Source organism: Pituophis catenifer, unplaced genomic scaffold (assembly GCF_029215685.1).
Source record: "Pituophis catenifer annectens isolate HBS135680 unplaced genomic scaffold, rPitCat1.0.hap2 SCAF_1, whole genome shotgun sequence".
Classification (NCBI taxonomy): domain Eukaryota; kingdom Metazoa; phylum Chordata; class Lepidosauria; order Squamata; family Colubridae; genus Pituophis; species Pituophis catenifer.
This window is the reverse complement of record NW_027256881.1, coordinates 200184025-200210544: the sequence shown is the minus strand read 5'-3', so window position 1 is coordinate 200210544 and position 26520 is coordinate 200184025. Positions and strand designations below refer to the sequence as shown.

General features: G+C 35.8%; 1 protein-coding gene across 1 annotated transcript; it reads right to left on the bottom strand.

Moving 5' to 3' along the window:
* Positions 1–2599: 2599 nt before the first annotated feature.
* GALNT3 (polypeptide N-acetylgalactosaminyltransferase 3) lies at positions 2600–25317 on the bottom strand. The gene is made up of 10 exons (XM_070956936.1): positions 24803–25317; positions 23528–23700; positions 20263–20412; positions 17496–17730; positions 15708–15825; positions 15147–15347; positions 9030–9161; positions 7656–7757; positions 4977–5129; positions 2600–2722 (listed from the first exon to the last, which is right to left on the bottom strand). Exons 1-10 carry the CDS (start codon positions 25315–25317, stop codon positions 2600–2602), a joined length of 1902 nt encoding a protein of 633 aa, XP_070813037.1.
* Positions 25318–26520: the final 1203 nt, after the last annotated feature.

Below are 26520 nucleotides of genomic sequence, written 5' to 3'. Positions count from 1 at the left end.
GAACATTCAGGTACTATAGAATGCAGCAGCCTTAATGATCCATTGTGATACTGCCTAATTACATCTCTACTACAGAAGCAGTACCACTTACCTGTATTGTTTATTATTGTTTATTGGTTCGATTTATATGCCGCCCTTCTCCAGAGACTCAGGGCGGCTTGCAATGCATTAAGCAATAGCCTTCATTCTTTTGTATATACCTGCTTAGTAGGGCTTTCGCCCCCCCCCCCAGCGGTGTTCTTTTTTATACAAAGTCATCTTATTGCCCCCACAATCTGGGTCCTCATTTTACCTACCTCGAAAGGATGGAAGGCTGAGTCAACCTTGAGCCTGGTGAGATTTGAACTTGCAATAATTGCAGGCAGCTGGCAACTAAGTGCTACTTTAACAGCATTTAATCCACTGCGCCACCAGGCTCTTGTAAATAATAGGTTCTGTAGGGTTCTGAGTGTAATTCAAAGGGATGTATGGTACTTATGAAGCCCTATATAGTTCAAGGCTTGGCTTCTTTAATGACTGCCCAATAATTTCTCCTTATCCTACCCAAACAACTAAACTGCTCCTATTAAGGGTCCCCATGAGATACAAAAGGGAGCCTGACAGAAAGCATATTCTCCTCCTCTTTTCAAGTGCCTTGAGCACTACATTGTTTTCAATATTTGAGGATGCTCAGATTAAAGGCACAAATACAAGAAACCACGATTCCAAAGTTAGCTGACATTAAAATTGTTTTTATTGTTGTTATAAAACAGAATTAAAGAAGCACAATATATTACACAGAAGTAAAAACTGTTAGGAGTACAAAAAAAGAATTAACACCCTAACCTGGAGCTAAATTCACATTTAGACAGATACAAAACCACTGAGAAGTCAGGAGCGGAAGAACAAACTTGTTCTGGTTCTTGTGATAAAAATGCCACAATGAAATACTATGAAGACTAATGATAGCCTCAGTTTATGGTTTTGGTTGAAAAATTCTGGAACTTCAAATGTGGAAGAAGAGAAAATAGTAGTTAATTTTCTGACTTAAACACTGCAACCAACAAGAAGGAAAGTTATATAAATAGAAAATCATAAAACACTTAAATAAGAACAGGGTTCTCATTTACACGCCTGGCAAACCGCAAAATTTATTTCTGCAAACTACATCTCAACAGTAAATTTTTTTACTGTACTTGCAGAGTTGCAATAGACACTTTTTCTTGGAATATGCATGTATCTATCTATTTAAAAAATATAGTTAAAATATTTTTATCTTCTGAAACTGCAAATATAACTGTGTTTTGGCTGAAATATAAACACATTATCTGCTTTCACACAAACACAAGGCTGGCAATGACCAACTATGAATCTGGTTACAACTAATTTCATTTCCGTAGTGAGCATCTGTGACTCATCCTAGACAACTACTAGGACAATAAGGGTGGCAGACATAAAGCTGCAGTTTGTGGGAAAAGTGTTCCTTGAGGAGCATAATGGGATAGGGGCAAACTTAAAAGTTTATCCTTATTTTTTCAATACACTTTTGATATCGGTCACAAACAGGGTTGATTTTTTTTAATAACTCATTTTAATGACCTTTTCTCGGCAATTTGCTCCTCACAATATAGCAGAACAATTGAGCAGCTGTCTATGTTACAACCTGCAAAATTTAGCTATAATTTTTTGCATGTTGAAATAAGTGTATATTGTGCGGCTCAATTAAAATAAAAAGTGCTCCATCCTTCTGATGAAAGAGACTATTTGACTTGCAATGTTCTTATATTAGCCCTTTATCATATAAAGTTCATATTTGATACAACAAGAGAATTAAAGAGGTAGGAATAGAAACTGCAAATACAGAAACCTAATTTGTACATATACATAATACAAAAAGAATGCATTTCTATGTAATTATCAAACTGGTAATGTATAAATTTCAAAAGAAGTGCTGGACATTTTTTCTTCAGCAATGCAAGCTTTTTATAATTGGTTTTAGAATTTTAAAGGAATGAACGCAACCCTTACAAACATAGTGAACAAAGACACAGTGAAATGGCAACAGAGAAGTTCAGAGCTTGTTTCATTCTCATGCTCCAAAAATAACTTAATCTTTTCAGAAGAAGTGATGTTTTAAACAAATATATCATAGATTACAGACATGCTAAATAGTTAAAGCAACGAACAGGAAAAGTAAAAGGAAATAATCACAGTTTAAAATTATAAACAACTTCTATTAAGCACTCTTTGTCTACTACTACATAAAAAAATAGTTTAACCTTCATTGACAATTTTGTTTAGTTACTAACAAAAAGAATGTGTGTGTGGCTTTTGCCATGTAAAATATATGACAGACACATTGATCGTCAAAACATAAGAAATTACATCCTAAAGGTAGATATTTCATTAAAATGTATACTGAAAATGTAATTTCCAGTATTCTGTAAACATATTAAACAGTTAAGAAACTAACGTATTCTTCAGGTTTATGCCCGGGGGGCGGGAGGAAACTCCTTAGAAATGTTTTATAATTCAGTTGATTCAACGTAAGTTAAATCAGTTAAATCTTGGAAGAACTACTGCAATTCTAATTTGTTGATTTCATTATTACTATCAGTACCTAATTTTGATGGCCAAAAATCCATTTCTGAAATAAGTCTGAGGGATTACATGATACCATTCTTGCATGTTCTCTGTTTCCCGTAAGGCACATATTGGATGCTGCATTGTACAACAACTGATCCTAGAATATAAAAAATATCAATTTTAATCTATTTTGTCTAAAGAGATTAAAGAAGCATGTATGATTTATCACCACAATTCACTTTTATATCAAGAAGTATTTTGGGAAATTAGTTAACTAGAAATGTGAACTTTATTGTCATACTTACACGGGTAGTCCTCGGCTTATGATCATTAGTTCAGCGACTGACTGAAGTCACAGTGGTACTGAACTAAGAGGCTTATAACTGGTCCCCAAAGTTACACCCGTTGCACTACCCTCTGCTCATGTGATCAAAATTCAGGTCTTTGGTAGCTCACCTGCACTTACAACTGCCCCTTTATAGTCCCTGCCCCGCCCTCCCCAGCTGACATTCACTGACTTCTTGCTTTGGCTGCTGACCAAGCATATTCCCGCTGCTGACTGCACACTTACCCAGGTTGTGGATGGCAATTTCTTCATGTGATTTGGGGAAGATGGCCTCACGTGCCCAGCAGCTGCCTCGTCAGCCAGGCATGCCTCGTCAGGAGGAGGAGCAAGAAGACAATGAATATCAGCTGGGGTAGTAGAGAATAGGTTGGACAGGGGCCTCAGAGCGCAGGGTGGTAAGGGAGACTATGGCTGGACTCGGGCAGCTGCAGCTTCCTGGGATGACAAGAAGCCCCTTTGTGCTGAGCTGCTGAGCCAGACTGCAGCTGGGCTTTGTGCTGTGGTTCAGAGGCTTCTTGCAGCCCCAGACCTCTGACAGACCAAGAAACCCCTTTCAGTGCACTGCTGGGCTGTGGCAGCTGAGGCCTCCAGAGACAGCAGCTGTGGCTTTGTGCTGTGGCTAAGGGGCTTCTTGCAGACCCAGAAAGCACACCAAAAAGTCCCTGAGCTGCACCATATTCTTGCCATATCCTACATGGGCTAGCACACATGCACTCTCTTTCCCTGGCTTCCTTGAACAAGCACCACACTGCAGCAACACCCAACTCATGTGCAACTGCACAGCAGGCTCCCAGGGCACTCCCCCCCCCAAAGCTTCCACATCTGGGAATCCCTCTGCTTCCCGCTTAATGACCTGGGCATCTGGAGTTATGACAGCAACCAGGACCATTGTCACTATGTAGTGCAATGCAGTCACATGTTGTCAGGCTTACTACCGCATTGCTTAGCAACGGAAATTCATTCCCAACAGGGATCATAAGTTGGGGACTACCTGTAATGTGCTTCCTAGATCCTCTCTGCTCAAGATTTTGTAGCCTTAGTGCTTGTTTGAGTGCCAAAGGACCACCAAGATTGACAAAGATTGACTTTCAGACTCTGACAGCCAGTCTGGTGTAGTGGTTAAGGTGACAGGCTAGAAACCGGGAGACTGTGAATTCTAGTTCTGTCTTAGGCACAAAGACATCTGGGTGATCTTAGGCCAGTCAATCTCTCTCTGCTCTAGCAAAAAAAAAATAAAAAATCAGAACTGCACTTCTGAACATTTTGCCACGAAAACTGCAGATATTAGTCTGGGCAGCTGTCAAGAGTCAATACTCACTAAAAGGCTCTCCCTACACACATACTGTAATACTGAAAGCAACTTAAACACTTATGTGATTTAAAGTCTTAGAAATTCAGTGTAGGTAACAGCTTATATATTTGAAATAAAATGTGGCCTTATGATTTAAGGAAGCTACTAAAATACCTAAAAACTTGAATTAAAAATATTGTATGTAACAACCTGCCAAAAAGGGAATGGGAATTAGAAGACTTCACATAGTTCAGAACGAAAATACTATTTCTCTGTGTCTGTTTTGTTTAAGACAATGAGAACAGTTGCCATTATGAAATTTAAATGAAATGCTATAATGAATATATTCAATATATATTTGGGCAAACTACAGTTGCATACAGTCTCAGCAGCTTCCATGCAATCTGTGAGCAACCTTTCATTGGATCACTGCCTAGCTTTTTTGGAAACAGCTGAAGAGGTGACCAACTGGTAAAACTCTCGGCTTGGACAAGGTTGGAGGGGAAAGGATGAATACACGAGCAAGAAGAAAAGATGCATTATGGTGATGTGAGTTTTTGCTTACAAGAATGAGAAAGTTGTGAATGTGAACCCTGAGGGAAAGAAAGATGCCCATCTCTGTAGTCTATTGTGTCTGATGGCAGGGGGCATGTTAAAGTATGCCTGCACTATTTGATCCTTACTTAAACCATCTCTATCATTTGGGACAGCCACCTTAAGAAGGCTATTTTTGAAAGTTTTGCACTAAATAAACATATTTTGTAGAAAAAATACCTTTCGAAGCTCCCATTTCTCTTCTTCAGGAGTCCTGCTAGTCTTTCCTTTGAAACCGCACTCATGAAGTTGTATTACTCCTTGAGAATAATGTAGGCATAGCTCCTTCTGAATATTGTGTCTAATTTCATGGTGTGCAGTGTACTCAAAATACTGTATAAACAAATGTCAGCCATCACTCAGAAGAATAATGATACAAATTCATTGCTCTAATTTTCAAAGAAATGTTAATCAAATGCCAAAATTGCATTTTGCAGGTTGGATATTTATGTCACCAAAGAATAATGATAAATAGAAAGGGTAACTGCCTATAACATAATCCAGCCTTTCTCAACCGTTTTACCCTGAAAACTTCAAAATATAATTCACTTCTAACCTATATAATCCATGCTTCACAACATTTATAACAAAAAAGTGGCAAACTGGCAGCTGAGTTGCTGCCTGTAAAAATTCTCACCACTGTAAGCACTAGAACTGAGTGGTGTGGTGTTTAAAAATATATTGTATAATATTTTTCAATCTTGTGGAACCCCAGTTGAGAAACGCTGGCATCCTCTACATTTAAAAGGTTCTGTTAATACTAAAATATAATTTCCTTCAAGATACACAAAGCAGAGAACTATGGAGAATTAAGTATGTATTGATGGCATATTCCCAAGAAACTAATTTGTAGAGAATAGAGTTAGCCTGAAAGGCAGTGGAATATCTAATGAGTCTATAAATAACAACCTTTAAAAATGATAAATTCCAGCAATTTCAGAAGGAAATCTAAGATTTATTTATTGGTACTGAATTCTGAAAAAAGGAGAACTTAGTTTTGCCCAAACTATACTGAAACTATCAATCAATAGCAAAGCTAGAAGATTTTTTCTTTTGCTTTGATATTTAGCAAATGCTTTAATAGAATAATAAGGAACATTCTAATCAATGTTCCAGTAGTGGAACATTTCTTTCATTAGTGCAGCATATCGACACATGCATTTTAACATATTATACTACTCTTCAGCTTTTAACAAAAGCTGGCTTTGTGTCCAGGAATGCTCATTAGATATTCACCCATCTAGAAATGCAAAATAGTAGGTGGTTTTTACTACAAGGAAGAGCTCTCTGACCTCTCAGCATGAGAGTATGACAGGACAGATGACTCGGGCCTGGTTGCTCAATCACACAGTGGCTCTCTCCTTGACAGCAAAAACTTCTAGAGGAAAGGAAAAAAAGCAGGGAAGGAAGAGTCAAGATTATTAAGTTTACAAGACAGGAAAGAGAGAATAGACAAAGGCCACAGAGCTGAAGCAGAGACAGAAACACAAAAGGAACCAGTGTAACATGGTCAAAAAGAAATTTAAAGAAATCAGAAACAAAGCTATTAGGTCAGTTATTAGAAGATATGCATTGGCTCTGGAACTGCCCTGACTTTGGCAGCTGAGGGGAGTAGTATGCTATACTTGACCAAGTTACCTTAAAGACTGGCTTCTCCCAATACTTTCTACCTGTCCAATTCAGTCTAGTAGACTGGGAATGCTGCGGGTCCCATCAGTCAAGGAATGACAGGACCAAGAGGCATGCCTTCTCAGCAAAAGCTCCTGCCCTTTGGAACGTTCTTCCTTTGGAGCTCAGGATGGCCCCAGCCTTTTAGTCTTTTGTAAAGCTTTAAAGATCTGGCTATGTGCCTGAGACTGAGGTCCTGAAAGTATTAGTGGCCTTTTTATCTGGTTGCAGTGTTAATTGTTTCCTAATTATGAAGAGAACTTTCAGCTGCCTATATGTATAATTTGTAACTGTTTTTGCGTTTTAATTATTGTGATATTGTTTGCCGCCGAGGGTCAAATGGTTTGAAATATCCACTATAGAAATTGAATAAATAAATATTTTATGTGCATGTAGGTGTGTCTATATGCTTTGCTACCATTTTTGGACAGGTGCAACACACAATTTCCTCGTCAACAAAAAAATTGCCACCTATCATTTTGATTTTCTCTGGCATGACATAATATCCCTTGACTTCTTTGCTAGTCAAGAAAGAAATGGGAGCTCCCCATACATTTCAGTGTTACGTCTTCAGCAATAGCCATTAAAAATCTACAACAGAAACTTGACATGTTTGTTGTTATTTAAACGTTTTAAAAGCATTATTGTGTTATTTAATTACAATATCTAAACAATGGTTTACCCATGGTTAAGTATTGTAAAATTTTCTGGTTCACACTGAATCAGGAACTAACCATGTGACCTGGCGTTAATGCAATACATTGGTCTAAGATGTAGATGGCAACTTGGTAAAGGATGCAAATATACTATTGTGTAGATAAAATGTAATTGCATGACAATTAAGCATACAAATTAATTTGACAATAATTCCTTATCCCTAAGGAATCCTTTCTACACCAACTTTTCTACTGTGTTCCAAAAGATTCTAAGGGTGTTACATTAACAGATAGCTTGAAAGATCTTCTGGACAGAATAGTCATCGGTTTGACATGAAAGAGCACCGAAGACCAATATTAGAGTGTAGTTCTGTTTCAAAAGAAAATTAATGGTACTGGAAAATACTTGTTTTTATAGATCATATGGTAACCAGACAGTGACAAGTTTAGAAAAGCACAGAAAGAGCATAAAGTTGTATACTTATCAGGACCACATATGTGGGCACATATACATATATATATAAAGTAATTTTACCTGGTTTCCTCCAAGCCCATGACAAGTATACATTATCAGTGGCTTGCCGCCTAAATTATTTTCTCCAACATCCAAACATGTTCTTCTTCCAACATTTTTTAGCTAAACAAAAAGTTGAAATGGAATCATATGACTAGGGTTAACTATAATACACAGATGGTTTCCTTTAACTGTGGGTGGTGCATTTCAGAGTAACAAAATCTTGAATGAATGGAAATTGGATTTCAGAATCTATAATCATCCATTGCTTCTCATGAAAACTTTCTTCCTTTTCCTCCCATAGAAAATATTTGCTGTGAAATATATATATATATTTATACCTGTTCTTCTCCTAGTGTCTCAGCTTAGTCACAAGGCCCTATACGGTTTCTGCACAGCAAATGATTATCACTTATGGAACAATTTGTTTAACTGATGACTAAGAGAGTCTTCTCACTTGCACCACATGGTTCATGTCAGCTTGTATATTTTGCATGACTCTTTTATATACTCAGTGAAGGGGCCTCTTGATTGTGCACTAGTGCTGCCTATAGCCCACACATAGCTCTGCAACATGCAGCCATTGGAGTGAGTTTGAGCCATACAGTGGTTCCACAATCTTGGTGGAGAATCTTCTTGATAATGCTGCTAAACCTTATCTGCAGAGTACTTGCGGTTCCCAGATGTATGACCAGTTTGTGCACAATTCTAGCATCCAGTGGCATAATCAAGAGGCACTTCCAGGAAGAGCATGAAAAAGTTGTGAGAAGTGAGGAATCCATGAGCATGAGCTCTGTGGGTGAATTCTTCCATTCCCAGAGAGAATCACTTTGAAGGTGGCCAGCTGCTGTGAAGACGCTACATGACTAAGCTTATCTAGTGACACTTGTGGTGATAAGCAAATATAAGCACTTCATGCAAACTTATTAAACTTAAAAAATTGCACGCACACACACACACACATCTATCTATCTATCTATCTATCTATCTATCTATCTATCTATCTATCTATCATCTATCTATCTATACCGGTATGTATGTATATGTGTGTATGTATGTATGTGTCTGTGTATGTATGTATGTGTCTGTGTATCTACGTGTATCTCTTTCCCTCTCTCTGTCCAATAGAAGAGAGTTTCTTTAGCTCAGGGTTGAACTGTCAGATTCTTCGTGCTCTCTGAGTTGTTTCCCTGCAGATGTTATATTCACACTGTTGTTTTTTAGTTGGGGAATGAAATGTCTGCAGGCAAACAAGCTCAGAGAGCATCAAGAACTCCACAGTTCGTTCTCTCTCACACACATGGGGGGGGAGGGGGGAGGAAGAGAGAAAGAGAGACATCATTCTGTACCTTTTATATATAAAACAACAAAATATATGCATAAATAAATACTCACAAATCCATGTAACGTAGGATTCAAATCTGGTACATATGCTTCAGGGAAAACATTGCTTAAGTACCAGGTAAAATTTTTACACTGTAATTGTTGTCTTAACTCATGTCTTTTTGAGAGATTGCCAAATGTTTTCTGTTGAAACAATGCTAAATAATTAGTATTCAGAAAAAGATGATAATGAATTTCATTAGAAATACTTCCCCGTTTAAAAAAAAAGTGATTTGTAAATTAATTTGGTTAAACAAATGTAAAAATACTTTCTAAGACCAAAAAGGGAGAAAATGATATAAATGAAGAATACAATAGTCCATTACCATATTTTAAGGAAGAAGTCATGGTCTTGATGGCCTGAGGTAGCCCTGCTTTCTATATATATATATCACACTTAATAACCCTGACAAACAGCCAGTCATGTGCTGTCTCTGAATTCTTACAATTGGCCATGCCAACTATGAAATCCTGGGAACTGTAGTCCACAGATCCAGGGGTTGCAAGGCTGGAAACAGTCATTTTTAAAACAGGCTTCTTACCATGATTAGCCATAAAACAGGCTCTTACTCTTACAGTTTTTCTTAAAAGAAATTTATTTATTTATTTATTTATTAATTTATTTCCTACCTTTATTATTTTTATAAATAATTCAGCTCGATGAACATACCTAATACTCCTTCCTCCACTTATTTTCCTGACAACAACCACCCTATGAGGTGAGTTGGGCCAAAAGGAAATGACTGTCGCAAAGTCACCCAGTCAAGTTTCATGTCTAAGATAGAACTAGAACTCACTGTCTCCTGATTTCTAGCCTGGTGCCTTAACCAAAGAACAAATGAAATTAAAAATCACATAGTTTAGCTGATATTAACATATTTGCAATAATAATTCAACCATACTAGGCAGGTCTCATCAGAGGAGCTAGATGAAGCGTGTCTCTCCCATAAACAATATGATGAGATGTGACTTGCAGAAATCTATACCTGGGTCAAGTAGGAGTCCACTATGCGTTGGAGATCTTATACATCTGGTGACAAATGGGCTATAGAACTCAGGACTTTGGCTGAGTAATCAGGGCCAGCAGCTGCAAGACTACTGGAAGAAAAAATGTCGCAAATATACAAAGATTGAAAATAAAAAAGGGCCAGTGCTAAACTTTTTGGAAGAGCTGGCCAAGTTTAAAATTGGGGAAGACATCTGGCAGATACAGGGAGGAAAGGGGAGAGGGACAAGAGAAAAGACCCCCCCTCCCCTTAGAGAAGAAGGTTCTGTTTCTGTACACATCTGGGCAAGAAACGATGGAAAACAACACAGATACATACACACATACACCATATCTTTCCTCATTGCTAATGAGAAAGGGCCAAAGATAAACTTTTCGGAATGGGCAATGTGGCATCATTCATTTTAAGGTCACCTCTTTGAAGCCTCGAGTGTCCCCAAGAGGCTTTTAATTCAAATCCCTGGGTTTTACTACTTGTGCAACGAGGGAGGGTGCACAGAGCTCAAGGGGTATTGGTGGGGATGGTAAGCTGGATCAAGGAAGGAGAGAGAGAGGAAGAGAAGAGACAGGGAGAAAGACAAGGAGGAGAGGAGAGAGATTCTCCCTCACTCTGGCATTTAGCGAGTTATCCTGAGCAATTAATTGTCCCACTTGGTGAATCTGCTGGGACGAGTTGTGCTATGGTGAACTGCCCGTGGGGCAGCTGGGTAGGACTGCTTGGGGAGGGGCGGCCACGGTGAGTCAGCTGGGGCGGGGGCTGGAGTGAGGCAGCTATCCCAATTGTCCCATTCCGTCCTCAGATATCCTGGATCTATGCCATAAAGGGCTTTAAAAGTAATAAGCAACACTATGAATTGGACTTGGAAGCAAACTGGCAACCAATGCAGCTCATGTAGCAACGGAGTCATGAAGTTTCTATCAACTTACTTTCAGATATTTTAAACATGTTTATAGCAAATATAGTTAAATATTTTTCATTTGTTTTTTGTTGAGCATTCTCCCAGAGAAACTTCCTAGATGTTAAGTTATATCTTGCTACTTCTTGTAATTTGGAAATCCCAAATTATGTTCTTCATGAACAAACGTGGTTAGTTGAATTAGAGGGGGAAAAAACAGCCCTTTCCATTTGAAAAATAACAGCTCATTCACAACTGGTACACAGAACTTCTTGGTATACATATCTTCATAAGTTTATAAACGAAGATAAAATTTCTCTAATCCACATATTTAAAAGTACTAGGAATTATAAAATATTAATGCCTTAGAATTAAGATTTCAGAGAAACTCATTTCCTTATTTCCAGGAAGACATTCTTGATTTACACTGAATACAGTACTAAGCTCACAGTTTCCAGTTTTGCTGATATCTTTTGTTTGTGGTATTGCTATTATCTAAGTCAGTGCTACTATAACTAATGTAATCAATTTCTTTACAATAATTTATTTCATTATTTTGGAGAAGAGAAGTTTTGAATTTATAATGAATACTAAGAATACCTATTCAAACTTTTACAACTATCTTTTGTTTGAAACAAACTGTTGCCTAATCACACCTTGATTTAAACCACAAATTTACCCATTGTCTTATTTAGACGATCCTTACTTTTAACCTGGGACGGAACAGAAATATGGAGGGACAGTAGAGAAATAGCATCTGAGAAAACTATAGCATCTAAAAATAACTATATACCTGAAAGTAGCTGAATCATGGAACATTGAAAAAAGGAAAGAATACAGCAAAACAGACTACACTATTCCTTACTCTCATGTAGCAACAAAGCACTCCAATTCTGGACTGACATTCAGTGGTGACTCTTTCAACCAAATTTCTACTATCTGGGCTTTTTATTTATTTTAGTTTTATCACTGCTGATCTCTAAACATTGTTTGTTACAACAGAAACAAAAGCACACAATGCTCTTTTATGGTAGTATTCCAAGATGTTTATTTGCAAATTTTGGTGGACAATAGTCTAAATATCTAGGTGAGCAATGAATATATAAATTAAAAATAGTGGAACCAAGATGCAGCCCTGCCTAATACCTTTGAAAACAGAAATTCCCTTAGCAATGGGTATTTCAAAAGATCCTTAAATATGAACTTTTAGATAATGTCAACATCAGAAGAAATAGCCAGTGATCGATTGTCACTGAAAACAATTTGTAGCTTAAAATCAGGTCAGATTAAAAATCAACTGCTGTTGCATATAGAGATAAATTTGGTTTATTTTTCTGCCAGATGGTTTGATATAAAGACTGGGTGTAAAAAAGAAAACCAGGATGAAAGCCAAATTGCTGCTTTGCCAGAATATTTTCAGACTCCATCCAAACCACTAATCAACCGTACAGATGTCTGGCATACAATTTTCGGACTATACTCAGCAGGCTGATAGGTCTACAGTTTGGAAGTAACTTTTCCTCAACTTTATAAAATGTAGGGATTAATACTGCCGTTTTCCAATCTTTGAGGACACATGCAGTGTGGTTAATAAAAGAGAAAAAAGAAGTTAAAATTGAGGCCCACCATTCCCCGTTGTTCTTGATTGCTTTTGTTGCTATGTGACTGTACTTGGTGGTTTTACCACACTTTAGCTGCTTTACCAGCAAATCTATTTCCATACAGATTACTGGTGGCCACTGATGTGTGTATGTCCATGTCCATAAATGGCTTCTTTGCCCTTTTTGCATAGTGTCTAATGCATTCCTCTCATTTTGCTGCAAGATAAGGCAGTCAATTTGAAACAATTTTTGAAGTGAGATACAACAACACTACAAAAAAGTGCTGGATTTTCAGATTTTCAGTTGCAGTAATCAGCTCTGGCTAAGCCGTCTTTGTAGCTTCCCTCATTTCACCTTTGAGCAAGTCTTTGATATTTAAAGTTCAGTGGAGAAAGGATAATGGATGACCTCAGTACACTTGATATGTGTATTACAGGAAGTCTCCAGGTTATGAACCTCTGGCTTATGAACAATTCCTAATTACGAACAGGCTGCTGACCAGCATTATGAGATCGGACTCAAATGGTGGATGATGCTTCCATCTTGCAAATTGAAGAGCTGCTGAACACAGTGCCTCCATGAGAATCATGAAGTAGTGAATGCATTTTTAATATACTATGCAGCCTGTTTTTAGTGGTTCCTGAAAGCACGGTGCAGCCTCAGCAAAACTTCAGCCTAAGGAAGAACAGCATCTGCTATATAAGCGGAGATCTACCAGTACACACTATTTATTTGCTCATCAACTTCCCATATGGCTTATATCAGTGCCGAGCTGCTTTTTGCCATTTTCACATCACTGCTTTCCATTGCAACCTTTCTTTGCCTTCTTTCCCTGCCTGTTTCTCTGAAATCAGTTTCTGCTACAACATTTGTTTGCAGCAGAAAACTGGACAGCAGGGGTTTTGAGGAGCTTAGTTTTAAAATGTAAAGTAAACGTAAAATATCTGTCCCTCTTACAGCTAAGCAGCATTGATTTAGGCCATGTCTGGGACCATGTTGCTTGCAACACCATGTCCTCTCACCGCAGAGAGTAACTCTAGGATGTAAGTGATCTCCATTCTGGGTCCTCAGAAAATAGAAATATTTTTTTTTTCCTGGCTGATAGGAGCTCGGAATATATGAAATTTTTAAGTTTATATAATTCAGTTTATGTTGTTTACATTTCTTCTAAAAATTTTCTAAGTTGCTTAAGATACAGTTTTCATAAAAAAAAGTACTCACACACAATTAAAAAAAACAATTAAATAAGTTTACAGGTAGTCCTTGTCTTACAACCACCATTGCGACCAGAATTAGCATTGCTTAGAAAGTGACTGTTAAATGAGTTACCCCTGATTTTACCACCTTTTCTGTCAGTTTTTAAGCAAATCACTGCAGTTAAGTGAATAATCCTGTCTTTAAGTAGAACTGGCCTCTCCCATTGACTTTTGATGGTCCGAAGTCAGCTGGGAAGGTTGCTGATGATGATCACATTCATTAAACTAGACATACCCAGCAACATTTCTTCATGTTTTAGCCTCCAGTCCCCTAATCATCTTTGTTGCTCTTCTCTGCACTCTTTCTAGAGTCTCAACAGCTTTTTTACATCGTGGCAACCAAAACTGGATGCAATATTCCAAGTGTGGCCTTACCAAGGCATTATAAAGTGGTATTAATACTTCACTTGATCTTGATTCTATCCCTTTGCTTATGCAGGCTAGAACTGTGTTGGCTTTTTTGGCAGCTGCAGTACACTGCTGGCTCATATTTAAACGGTTGTCCACTAGGACTCCAAGATCCCTCTCACAGTCACCACTATTGAGCAACGTACCACATATACTGTACCTGTGCATTTTGTTTTTCTTGCCTAAATGTAGAATCTTACTTTTTTCACCACTGAATTTCATTGAATATTGAATATTTATTTATTTATTTATTTATTGAATTTATATTGCCGCCTATTCGCACATGGCGAGTCATATTGTACTTATATTGCACCATTGAATATTGTACTTATCCAATAAACATAATATACATACTTATCCACATATATAGACACAGATGCACATATGCTGTATATTTGAAGGCACCGAGCTAGAAATCAGGAGACTATGAGTTCTAGTCTCACCTTAGGCATGAAAGCCAGCTGAGTGAATTTGGGCCAGTCACTCACTCTCAATCTATGACATCAGGCTTGGATGATAAGTTAGTCAATTCTTGTCACAACCAATGGATCAACACTCAGTTGATCCAAGAAAAGCAGACCCTGCACTTGTGGGAAGAATGCTAGGAAGAAAAAAAAAGCATAGTTCTAGAACTAGCTTTCTAATATTCATACAATCGATTAACTCTAATTTATTTAAAGCATATTCACGTTTTCTCAGTTCTTTCATTTTGATTAAAGAAATTCTTCCAAAAGATTCCTCCAATTCTAGTTGGATGGATAGACAAATGAACCTGACTCAATCACTCAAGGTCTAAGATTACAAAATACTAAGTAAACTATAACTGGCTATTATTCTATTCAATATTTTGCCAAGCAAAGCAAATCATACACATATATAGTGCCTAAATAAATAATAATTTTTGCTCACCAAGAATTTCAATGAAGCAACTGATTTCTAATACCACCACCATCGCCACCTACTTGTTTAACAATTTTTGTTGCTTCTGTGTTTCTCCGATAAAATATATATTTATATTCATCCATCCATACTTCTGCAAGGCGAACTTGATTCCGGGTAATCACTTGAGTTCCTTTTGGAAAGGTATGGGGGCTCTTGCTGCGAAACACATGACCCACAACTGAGCAAGGTATAATTTCCAACTGACCCCCACACTGCCACACCTGAAAAATACAGAGCTGTATTCAGTAAAACCTTCAGTAGCTGCTATCAGGTGAGAGTGCTACAGGAACGCGTACCTACTAAGAAGATTTAAAGTGTGGTGTTGTGACACAGATAATACTAAAACAAAGTAGGTTTTTTTAAATATGAACTAAGCATGAATTAATAATATACTGACCAAGCTACGGGTACCACTTCTAGAATCTACACATCATTTTATTTTTCTAGGCCATCAATATCACATGGTTAGGTTAATTTATCTTCTCTGTCTACAGAGTGGAGGTAAAAGGTTTAAGAAGTCTTAGCCTAATGTAGACAGTCACGTTGCCAGTAAAAGACATGTGAATACTCTATTAACTTACTCGGAAAGACATTTCTAGATTTTCTCCTCCCCATATTTCCATTTCTTCATCATAGCTTCCAATTCTATAAAAATAGTCCTTTGATATTGAAAAAAGACCTCCTGCAAAAGTTGGTGTTCTGCCAGAGGATGAAAGAGAAATTAAGAGAGAGAAAGCTTTATGAAGCCAGGAACTTCTCCATCTGACTGAAACATATTTTTCTTTTATATATAAGACCTTAACTTTATCTTTCTTCAAATAAATCTGATCAACTGAACTACCACCACCAAACAAATACATCCAATGTTACACAAGTGTAAAACCCCTCATACAATGAAATACCTTACTAATTCTGTTCTTTTACCATCATATCCCAGCTTCTTGAAGAAAATTTGGAGTGTTGTGAAAGAGCAGTGGGGTTTATTCTATTCTGAGAGAACTGTATGTCAGTGAAATGACATCACTAAATATAATTCTATATCAAAGCGTAAGCAACACATCAATAGCAGTGGAACACACATTTATGAAAATGACTGACTACTGCCTGAACTTATACTGTAATCTATCTCAAAATCAGAAACAGACAAGTGTTTTCCTGGGGTTAAAAATGAAGACTTTTGATATCTGAGGATAAATAATCTTATTTGATTTAACATCCTTCCAGCCTAACATAATAATATTGCTACAGTAAAATTAAATCACTGAAAAGTCAACATATTCTATAACTTTTCAAAAATCAGTCATTACAAAGAAATAAAATAAAACCTAATGTAAATTTCAAGTGAATTATATCTAGGATCCAATCTGGGTCAGTCACAGGGACAGAGGTTTAGACTTCCAAGCTTTCAGACTTGCACTGGAGCCCCCCCCCCCATAGAATTCTCTCTCTCTTTTTTTTTTAAATGGATTACAGTATAAGTCCATACAGCAGTCAGTCAGCAGTCTTGAGAGAAGTTCCCTGAGGATGGATTCCCACGTGAGTCTAAAAGCTTGGAAAATTAAACTTCTGGTCCCCATGACTGACTCAAATTGGATCCTGCAACATTTTCCTGGGACACGTATATTTGCCTTCATTTGTGAATTATATCTAACCTATATTCTGTAATATTCTAAAAGTTCTAAAATCAATTCTTCCCTGTGCACAATCCATTAACAGTTAGTCAAACTATTGATCCTTGGTGTAACAGTTAGTCAAACTATTCATCCTTGGTGTCAGCCTTTTGAGATAGGCCAACCTTTTAAGCAGTGTCAGGAAAGAGCTTTCCAGAGATTCCAGCATTCTACTTTATTGTTGTAGGATGTATTAAAAGAAAGCCTTGTCCAAAACCTTCACCACTCCCCTTAAAGACAAAAAGGTCATGGTGAGGCTGTTATGAGTTCCTTCCTTATACTTCTTACTTTCTCAGAGCTGAATAAACATTACATCTCTCCCATCTCCTTCACAAAACCTGAGGAAAAATACTCCACACTTGGGCATACAGCATGGAATTATTTCAAAGACTGCATTGCAGTTATTCAGTTATGTACCATATTTAATTTATTTATTAAATTTATTTGCCACTCATTTCTCATTTCAAAGCAACTCAGTTTTTACACTGAGTGGATAGAGCTTATTTTTTATTAATTTTTGCACACATTAAGTGGACCAGACTCTCTTTGGGTGCAAATAAATATATCTGAGAGATGAAAACTGCATAGGCAGATACATAATATAAAAACATAGAACTTTTTGTTCTTTTGTATTTTATTCACAAAACAAGCGTAACGAAACTATCGATAAAAGCGAATAACTCACATTTCATTACTTACTTAATAGGATAGGTTTCATCTTTCCTTTTTTTGTTTTCATGTTCTGGGAGAGATTCCCAGCCAAAGGATAAACTCCAGTCAAAATTTCCTCTGTTGTGGTTTTGACCATAAGGAGAAGGTTTATTAAACTCAAAAGTATTGAGGTCAATAGATGAAATATCAGGGCTTACAACACAAGTATAATTTTCAGCTATTCTGGCTAGTAAAGGTTCTAGCCATCCATAAAAGCACTCACCTAAAAGACAGAAACAAGCAAACAGTTTTTCCACATGCACAAGAACATTTCAAATACACTTCAACTATAAATACAATTTTAGTCCCTGGAAATTATTTTTAAGAACTGTTCTGCAGGACACTTTTTTTTATCAATTTCATAAATACTTCAACAGTTTATGAACAATTATCAATAAATAACGCTAAATATGTATTGTCAGGGGAAAATATAAATTTAAATCATTTTCATAGCCTAAAAGTTATTTGAAAGGGAAAAAAAGTTAAATGTGTCTGAAGCCATATAAATATTGTAAAAAATCTTGAAATTTTAATTAACCCTCTGAATAAGCCAAATATTGTTTTATTAATTTTATATTAAATTTATTCTTCAGGTTTCAAACTTAATTCAGTACTGTTATTTTGGTAAATAACAGCCAACATATTAACAAAGGCACAAAGAAGGGAAAGAACAAAGATCTATACAGATGTAGACAAATTCAAACGAAGGTAAACTTCCAAAGTTTCTTCTGGGAAAATTGTTTCGTTATGAAGCGCCGTAGCATTCGCATATAAGTCATCACGGACAGTCAACATATAGAAGTGCTTCAGAAAATGGAGAATTAAATCTGTGAATAAACTTGGATGCTTCTCTGAAATCAGCATAGTCTAATTTCTCATTCAGCTGCAGTTCTTTCAGCAGCATATATATCCATCAACTGCAGAAATGTTTTCAGAGTTTAAAAAGTTGTCCGAGGGAAATTTCACAAAATAATTCTAAAGAAGCAGCTGCATTTTCTTTTCATCTTTCTTGCCTTATACATTTTACAAGTAGCTAAGTCTAAGTCCTGAGAAATGGAAACACAATACCTCTGCCTACTACTGTACATAAAGGTAAGAAAGCAAAATAGTAATATTCAATTACTAATTCTGTTTCCTCACACTCAACTCTCTTGTCAAAAGTCTAAGTACTCAAAAGAAAACTTGTAATATGTGTTAGGTTTTTTTCCTTATTTCTCCTGTTTACTGGAAGGAATTTTGAATTAGCCAAGAGGAACACTAAATTAAATAAAAAGTGCCTTTTCAAACATAATGTTTAAAATTTAGTGATCACACCTAGGAAAGAAGAAATAATAAAGAAAAACAGGACTTTATTTCTTTTTGGGGCTAATTAGGAATTGGTAGCGAAGATATCCTATTCTTTCCCACTTTTAAAAAAAATCAACTTAAATCTCAGTATACTCAGTGTACTTCTAATTGTGCCTTCAATTTGTTCTTTAACAAATTCTGGCAATGTTCACAACTAGTGGATATTTTGGTTTTTGATTAAATTCTGGCAATATTTATTTGTTTTTGATACTATAAAATTATATTGGTTTAACCTTTATTTTGAAAAGACTAAGCTCTGCGGGTGCTTGGAAGCAAACTGTTCTTGAATTTTAAATGTGCAAGGAATTGGCAGCCTGTTGTGATCCAAGGAAATAAAAGTATTCCATGCAAGTTCAGAGATGTTTTTCTTTCCATATTTCAAGAGACTGGAAACATACTCCTGGTCAGAGTTCATAAAAGTTTTAGAAGACCTGATAGAACAATCACTTCTAGCAGCACTTGACATATTTAGGTGTTATTGGAAAGGCATGAATGGTTTTGAAAAAGGGCAGAGAACATGTGTTTTCTAATCATGGAGATCCACAGTACCATTTACTGGGCACTGGTTTTAGTTTTATTTTAATGGATAAAGACAGGAAAAAATATACATGTGCTCATAAATATTTTTATCAAATCACTATTTCTGCCTAACAATTCTCTGCCAAGAATTCACTTACTTACTTACTTATTTAGAATTACTCAATTATTATTAATTACTCCTGAGATCTGCCTTCAACTCTCTTTATTAATGTTCAGAAGTGTACCTTTTAAGTTCTGAATTACTAAATAAGAAGCTATGATGGCAACATCTCAATGTTCTCAAGTTTGAGAAATAGCAGGTTAAATGATGCAGTGGGGCTATGGAATTCTTAAGCTTGTCTATTTTCTCAGTTCCTCTGTAACACTATAAAAATCCCAACCATTTTATGCATATTTTATGCAACCATTTGCATGCCAGATTTTGTGATGTAACCCCATGTACTGTAAATACTGACTTGAGAATCTATCTTTGACTTTTAAGAAACAAAAAACTATTTCCCACCCCAACAAGATGAAAAATGTCATCTGCAATGCTCCTATTAAATTTAAAAAAATAATTCAGAAGAAAATCACACACATACTATATGGATTTCTTTTATTGTATTTTAGCATATTTTTCACATTATTATTCCTTTAGAGACATGCAGCATGTTTTGCAATTAAAACACCTTGACCTCAGAATATTCATTCCAATCTGGAAAAGAGCTCACCATAAGCAACTTGATCTTGAAATGAGCTACAGTAACTTCCCTATGTCAGTGCATCCTAATTTTAGATTAGATAGAAATTCAATGACAAAATAGGACAATATGGTCTCAAATTACTTAGTGCTCCTCTAGTGTTCACTGAGCTATCTAGACATACTTACAGTGTGCATCCAAAAAAGTCAGGGTTTCTCCAGTAGCTACTGAAGCACCTAACAGCCGAGCAGTGATAAGCCCCTTTCTTTCCTTTTGTCGGACAACTTTAACTATTTGGAATTGTTTCACGTAATCATCCAGTTTATCCTGCAAGTAGTCTGAAAAAAGAACAAGTCATTTTCTATACCTTGAACAAAAACATTGTTAAAGTTTACTTGTTAGGATCAATTCGTCAGTGAAGAAAATAAAAAATGATGTAATTTTTCAATGACCATGGTTATAATTCTAAAAGCTTCCTTACCATCTGATTACTAAAAAATGAATAAACAACCAAATAAGTACCACCTTAATTCAGCAAAATTGTAATTGCTAACACCTACTAGTAAAATTAAGCTTTGGCAAATTTTTGTGCTTTTGGAAAAAGTAATCCATATATTTAGTTGGACTCAAATGAACATTATTTTGTATCATTTAAAGCAATTTGGCTTTACGATCAAGCACTTTATAATGAATATTGTTATAGGCAAGTGTTATATTTTAAAAGAAAAATTAAAGATTAGCTCATCCTGACTTAAAGACTATGGCCAATGCTTTAAAGAGAATAAATTGTTGATGGAGAATATTGTTTAAGAAATATGTTCTCAATATGAATTACTGTGTGATAAATGTGTATCACATTTATCATTAATTCAAGGGAATAACATTCCACCAAGTCCTACATATACATAATCCAAAATGATAATCTTAGGTCTCAATGGACTACACACAGACATGTTCAGAATATTATTCAACTGCATTAATGGTTGCAGCAGTGTCATGCAATAGGAACAATCAGCAACAAGACAAGCTGTTCTAATCAGAATGATGCTTTTAGAAGACAGAAGAAAAAGTTGGAAACTGACAACTGATATACTAGGAAAATACTTACTGATTAACAAGACAAAGGGGCACATCCTATGCCATATTCTACTATGTATATGATTAAACATGTAATATCAGCTAGTTTTTTCTTTTGATAACAAAAAAAAAGATATTGTTGATTAGCTCAGAACCAAGATAAATAACTTATTGCCCATATGTGCCCGCCCTTCCCTTCTTTGCAGTACTGAGCTTCCCCACAATTGCTTTAATGGATTCAGTTACTAGTTAGGTGAGGATAAAAAGAATGAGCATCCTGTATTTCAACAATATGTTAAGCCATAAACACAGCCAGTAATGGCCACTGTAGGGGAAGAACCGTCAGGATTAATTGATGCACTGTATTCTCTAATATGAATCTAAGTAACTGTGGCATGCAAAGACAGTCTGTGACTTAATTCAGAAACATCCATCTTCAGCTTCTCAATGTAACGCTATCTACATATGATTTAGAATTCCACGTCCTTTATTTTCGATCACCAAGAAATATCTTCATTAGAAAAAATGTTCCTGCTGAGATGGGGGCAGACATTGACTGGTGGCCCTACCTACAAATAAAATCAAGATATCAGAAGGATTTGACCCAATTTGAATTCCAAAAAGGCCAAAACGAGCTAGACAAAATCTTACAAGGACCACAGGATAAACTGATAAAAAAAGTCTACAATTATTTGCGAGCATATAAATTAGAAGAGGAGGTAGTCAAGGACAATATGTTAAGCTGGGCAAAGAATTTCAGCCATAACATCGAATTAGATAAGTGGGAAAAATTATGGACAATAAACTACAAATTGACAATGTCTCTACCCTATAAGGAAAACTTGCTTAAAATGTTTTATAGATGGCATCTCCCTCTGGCTAGGTTGGCAAGAATGTTTCCTAACACATCTTCAACATGCTGGAAATGTAAGCTAAACAAAGGAACTTACTATCATACATGGTGGACCTGCCCAAAGGCAAAACAATACTGGCGAATGATCAAAACACAAATAGAACAAACCACACAACACAGAATAGAAATGAAGCCAGAAACCTTCCTACTAGGCATTATATCTGGACAATATGAAAAGGAAATAAAATACCTAATAATTCACATAACAACGGCAGCACGCATAATTTTTGCACAAAATTGGAAGAGTAATGACATACCAAGCGAGGAGAAAGTAATTAGCAAGATCATGGAATGTGCAGAAATGGACAGACTCACAAAGGAACTTCAAGATAAGGAAGAACATGATTATTATTTAGTATGGGATAAATGGTACACTTGGTTGGAAGATAGGAAAAGGAAAAAACAGGACCAGGAAGTGGTCAATGGAACCTAAGATAGATATAGAAACACAAACTATTTACCGTAGGCCAATAGGGACTTTAAAAAGTTTAAACACAACATAAAGGACCCAATGAGAGAGGAGTCAAACATACAAATGAGAATTACATAACAGACTACAGTTGCGATAACTTTGATAAGATTATACCTTTTTTCTGTGTATATGTTTGGTATGTCTTGTTTTTACTTGTTTTGTTTTGTTCATATCTTTAAATAAACCAAAAATTTAAAAAAGAAAAAGAAAAAAAGAAAAAATGTTCCTGCTTTATAGCATAACAGACCTTCAAGAAAAAGCAATAGTTTTGGCAGCAATTTATCAGGTTTGGCATCATATCAAGCATTGCATAAAACCAACTAGTTCAACCATTCTGTTAAAACAATTTGACACGTGATTTCCAATTCTAGTTTGATCAATTGAGATCTAGATGTAAAATAACCTTAACCATAATTTGACTTGGATTGAACTGAGCCAAAAAAAAGTGAACACAAACTAATTCAGTTTAAATGCATATGTGGATGTATCTACATTGTACAGATAGACCACAATTTACAACCAGTTTGGATTGGAACTTCAATCACCATAGAGGTGGTCAGTGAGTTGTGCCCAATTTTACCTTTTTTTTGCCAAGTTTGTTAAGCAAATCACCAATGTTGTTAAGCAAATCCAGTTTCTCCCATTGATTTTGCTTATAAAAAGTTGGCTGAAGTTACAAATGGCGATCATTATGACCTTGTGACACTGGAAACCATGGGTTGCCAGGCGCTCCAATTTTGACCATGATTGTGGGAATGGTTGTGTGAAGTCACTTTTTCCATCATCGTTGTAATTTCAAGCAGTTGCTAAAAGAATGGTCCTAAATCAAGGACTATTTGTATGTAAATGTAGGTACAGTATATGGGAGGTGGATAATTCATCTCTTGAAAGGGTTGTCTCTTCTTTATTGAAGAAAAATGTGTATATTTCCAGGATATATTAATTAGAAGAAAACCAAATATGAAAATAATCTATAGAGATAGCGTCTTACCGTCTACACTGGCATCATCTACCAAAATTATTTCTTTCAATAATATTGCAGGGGAAGTATGCATCACACTATAAACTGTTCTCAGAAGAGTTGACCATGCTTCATTGTGAAACACTATGATGACACTTGTAGTTGGCAATGGAGGACAGCGCTTAAATTTCTGTTCAATACATCTGGGGAATAAAACCATAGTTTATGGGGAAAAATGAATAAGAAATGTTACATCTTAATACTCATGGTACAGATAATGAGCTTTGCATGTATGGTAGAACTATTTCATTATTATTTTTTAAAAAAAACATGTAACGAAAGTAACATGGCACAGGTATTTTTTAAGAATCTCATTCTAACAATAAAGTGATAATCTGTGTATCACATTGTATGTGGAAATGACCTTGAGAGACTGGGCCCAGAGATGCTGTCTAGGGAATGCTCAGATAGAGACAGCATAGTCTATAGTTGAAAATTGGGTGCAGCAAGAGATACAGAAGCAGCCTTTACTAATTTCTTGGGGATGAGATCTATACTTTCAGACTTGCAAGATTCTACTAATATGGGCTACAATAAAGTAGAATTAAGCTCATTTGGTGAAATTTCCTATCTCATCCACTTTATAAGGCTGACATTATGAGGGAATATAAAGATTTAAAATAATTACCCACAAAGCTTCATCATAATTAGCAAATTACTCAAGTTTAAAATAAACAGAAGACTTCTGCTGAAAAATTGTCAATAAGAGTTTAATCAATGTATTGGAAGTACTCTAATCCCACATAAATTTTTCAAGATTTCTTAGCATTGATAGCATGATTTGCTATCAACTACTTCAGATATAGGTATATATATATCTGTAGTATACCTACAGATGTAAGAATTAGCAATTATTTTATTTATTTATTTATTTAATTTATTTATTAAAAAATTTTTTAGACATCTTACTCACTCACAGTGACACTGGACAACTTACAAAAATAAAATCCCAATACAAAACCTAATATACCCGCATACCCCTGACGATAACAATCCAACCAATCATGAGTCCCATATTACCCTGGCAAAATAATGTCTTCAGAAAGACTGAAGGAGTGTCAAGATGGGGGCCAATTTTATTTCCACAGGGATGATGTGGCATGGGGGGGAAGCTATAATAACAGTAGTCACAGTTCACATCTTAATACAGAAATGGAAGCTCAAGACACCCTTTTCTAATATTTTACATATTTTTAACCAAAAACTAGAATATTTGCTCTTAAATCCAAATACATTTCAACATACTCAGGTGGTCGTGTGTCTGGTCCTAGATCTCGATGTAAAGAAATCCTATCACTTGCAAATAAATTAAAACAATGCTTTTCTTCACCATGCTCTTTCTCTTTCCGTTCATCTGGGCTTAAACTGATCATTTTGAATGCTTTACCAGAAGCCCCTGGAGTATTAGGATCCTGAGGGGGGCGCTCAAGGTAAGGAGTCAGTTCTGCAGCTGTGTAATATCCTGGTAAACAATGCTTCTGTTCAGCATTATGAGTCTGCCTAAGAGGTGCTTTTATTTGCATTTTTGGTTTTGCAGCCTTAATGTTGTTCACAGCATTTAACACTAGATCTAATACAGTTTTCTTTTCATCATGAGATGGCATTCCTGGTTCCTCATTAAAATCTTGAACACCTACTTCTCGTTGTAACAAAACCAAAAATATTAAGAAGACAAAAATAACGAAGGTAAACTTCCAAAGTTTCTTCTGGGAAAACTGTTTCATTATGAAGCGCCGTAACATTCTCATATAAGTCATCATGGAGAGTCGACATATAGAAGTGCTTCAAAAAATGTTTTCTTTTATACAAAAAAGTTCACAAAATGGGAAAACCTGCAAGATTTTAAAAAAGGTTAAATTATACTAATTATGTTTATTCATAAAAATAATTGCAACAGTTTAAATTAATATCGTAATAAATTCACAGACTCTACGTTTCAGGATTACTGAAATAATGCTCTTTTTCTAAATTTATTAGAGTATTTGAATCCCATAAGAACCCTTATTAGATACACCTGCCAATTTATTCTTATCCCTTGAGGTACAGTCTTCTATATCTTTTAGATCAGATGCTCTAAAATTTTTAATTATTAGCCATAAATAACCACTTGGAGCTATGAATCTTAAGAAAGTTCACAATATTCTGCTATGTATCCCTGAAACAGGTGATTCAAACTTCAAAATGAGTCATTGTGTTTTGGAAGTGTTCCAACTTTGTAAAGGTACTTCTATTTTGAGTGTTTTGGATATGATCCAACTTTAAAGTGGTCCTTTTCCATTAATGCCGGTTTCTCAGTTGATCACCTCTGGAACATTCAGATGGCCCATTTTGGGGATTGAAAAGACAAAATGTTTTGCGCATCCTGAGTTAAATCTCCATTTTCTCTTTCGGTACCCTATATGCATTTTCAGATGTTTCAAATCCATTTTTACACCTTTGAATGGTTGAAGATTTTTGAAAGTAAGATTAGCAAAACCATTTTTACAATTTCCCTATTGGCAGAGAATCATTTCTACTTGAAGAAACATCCATATTGAAATTGTAGTGAAACATATTAAAACAGTACCATCCAAATGGTAAAAGTTAAACTTTAATTAGAACCACTGCATTTTTTTTCTTTTTTCAAATTAAACTTCTGGTTGTATTTTTGATTGCCAGACAGTAAAAGAAAAACCAGTATTAAGCAACAGATTATTTATATCCAGTTCTATATCATTTGAGAGGACAGAGAGGTTAAGCTGCACTGTAATGTTATGCATTTATTTGACATGGTAGCAATTCTAATTTTCCAGATGGATGGATACTTACCAGTATGTCTCTCACATTACTTCTGAATGTGTTGCTACCTGCTAGGCATTTTGCTTTGGAGAACAAGAACTATGTCTAAATCAGAATAGTATATGCTATTTATTATTTGATAAGCATCTTGCCCAATCAAGTATTAGAGATGATCTCTCATGTAG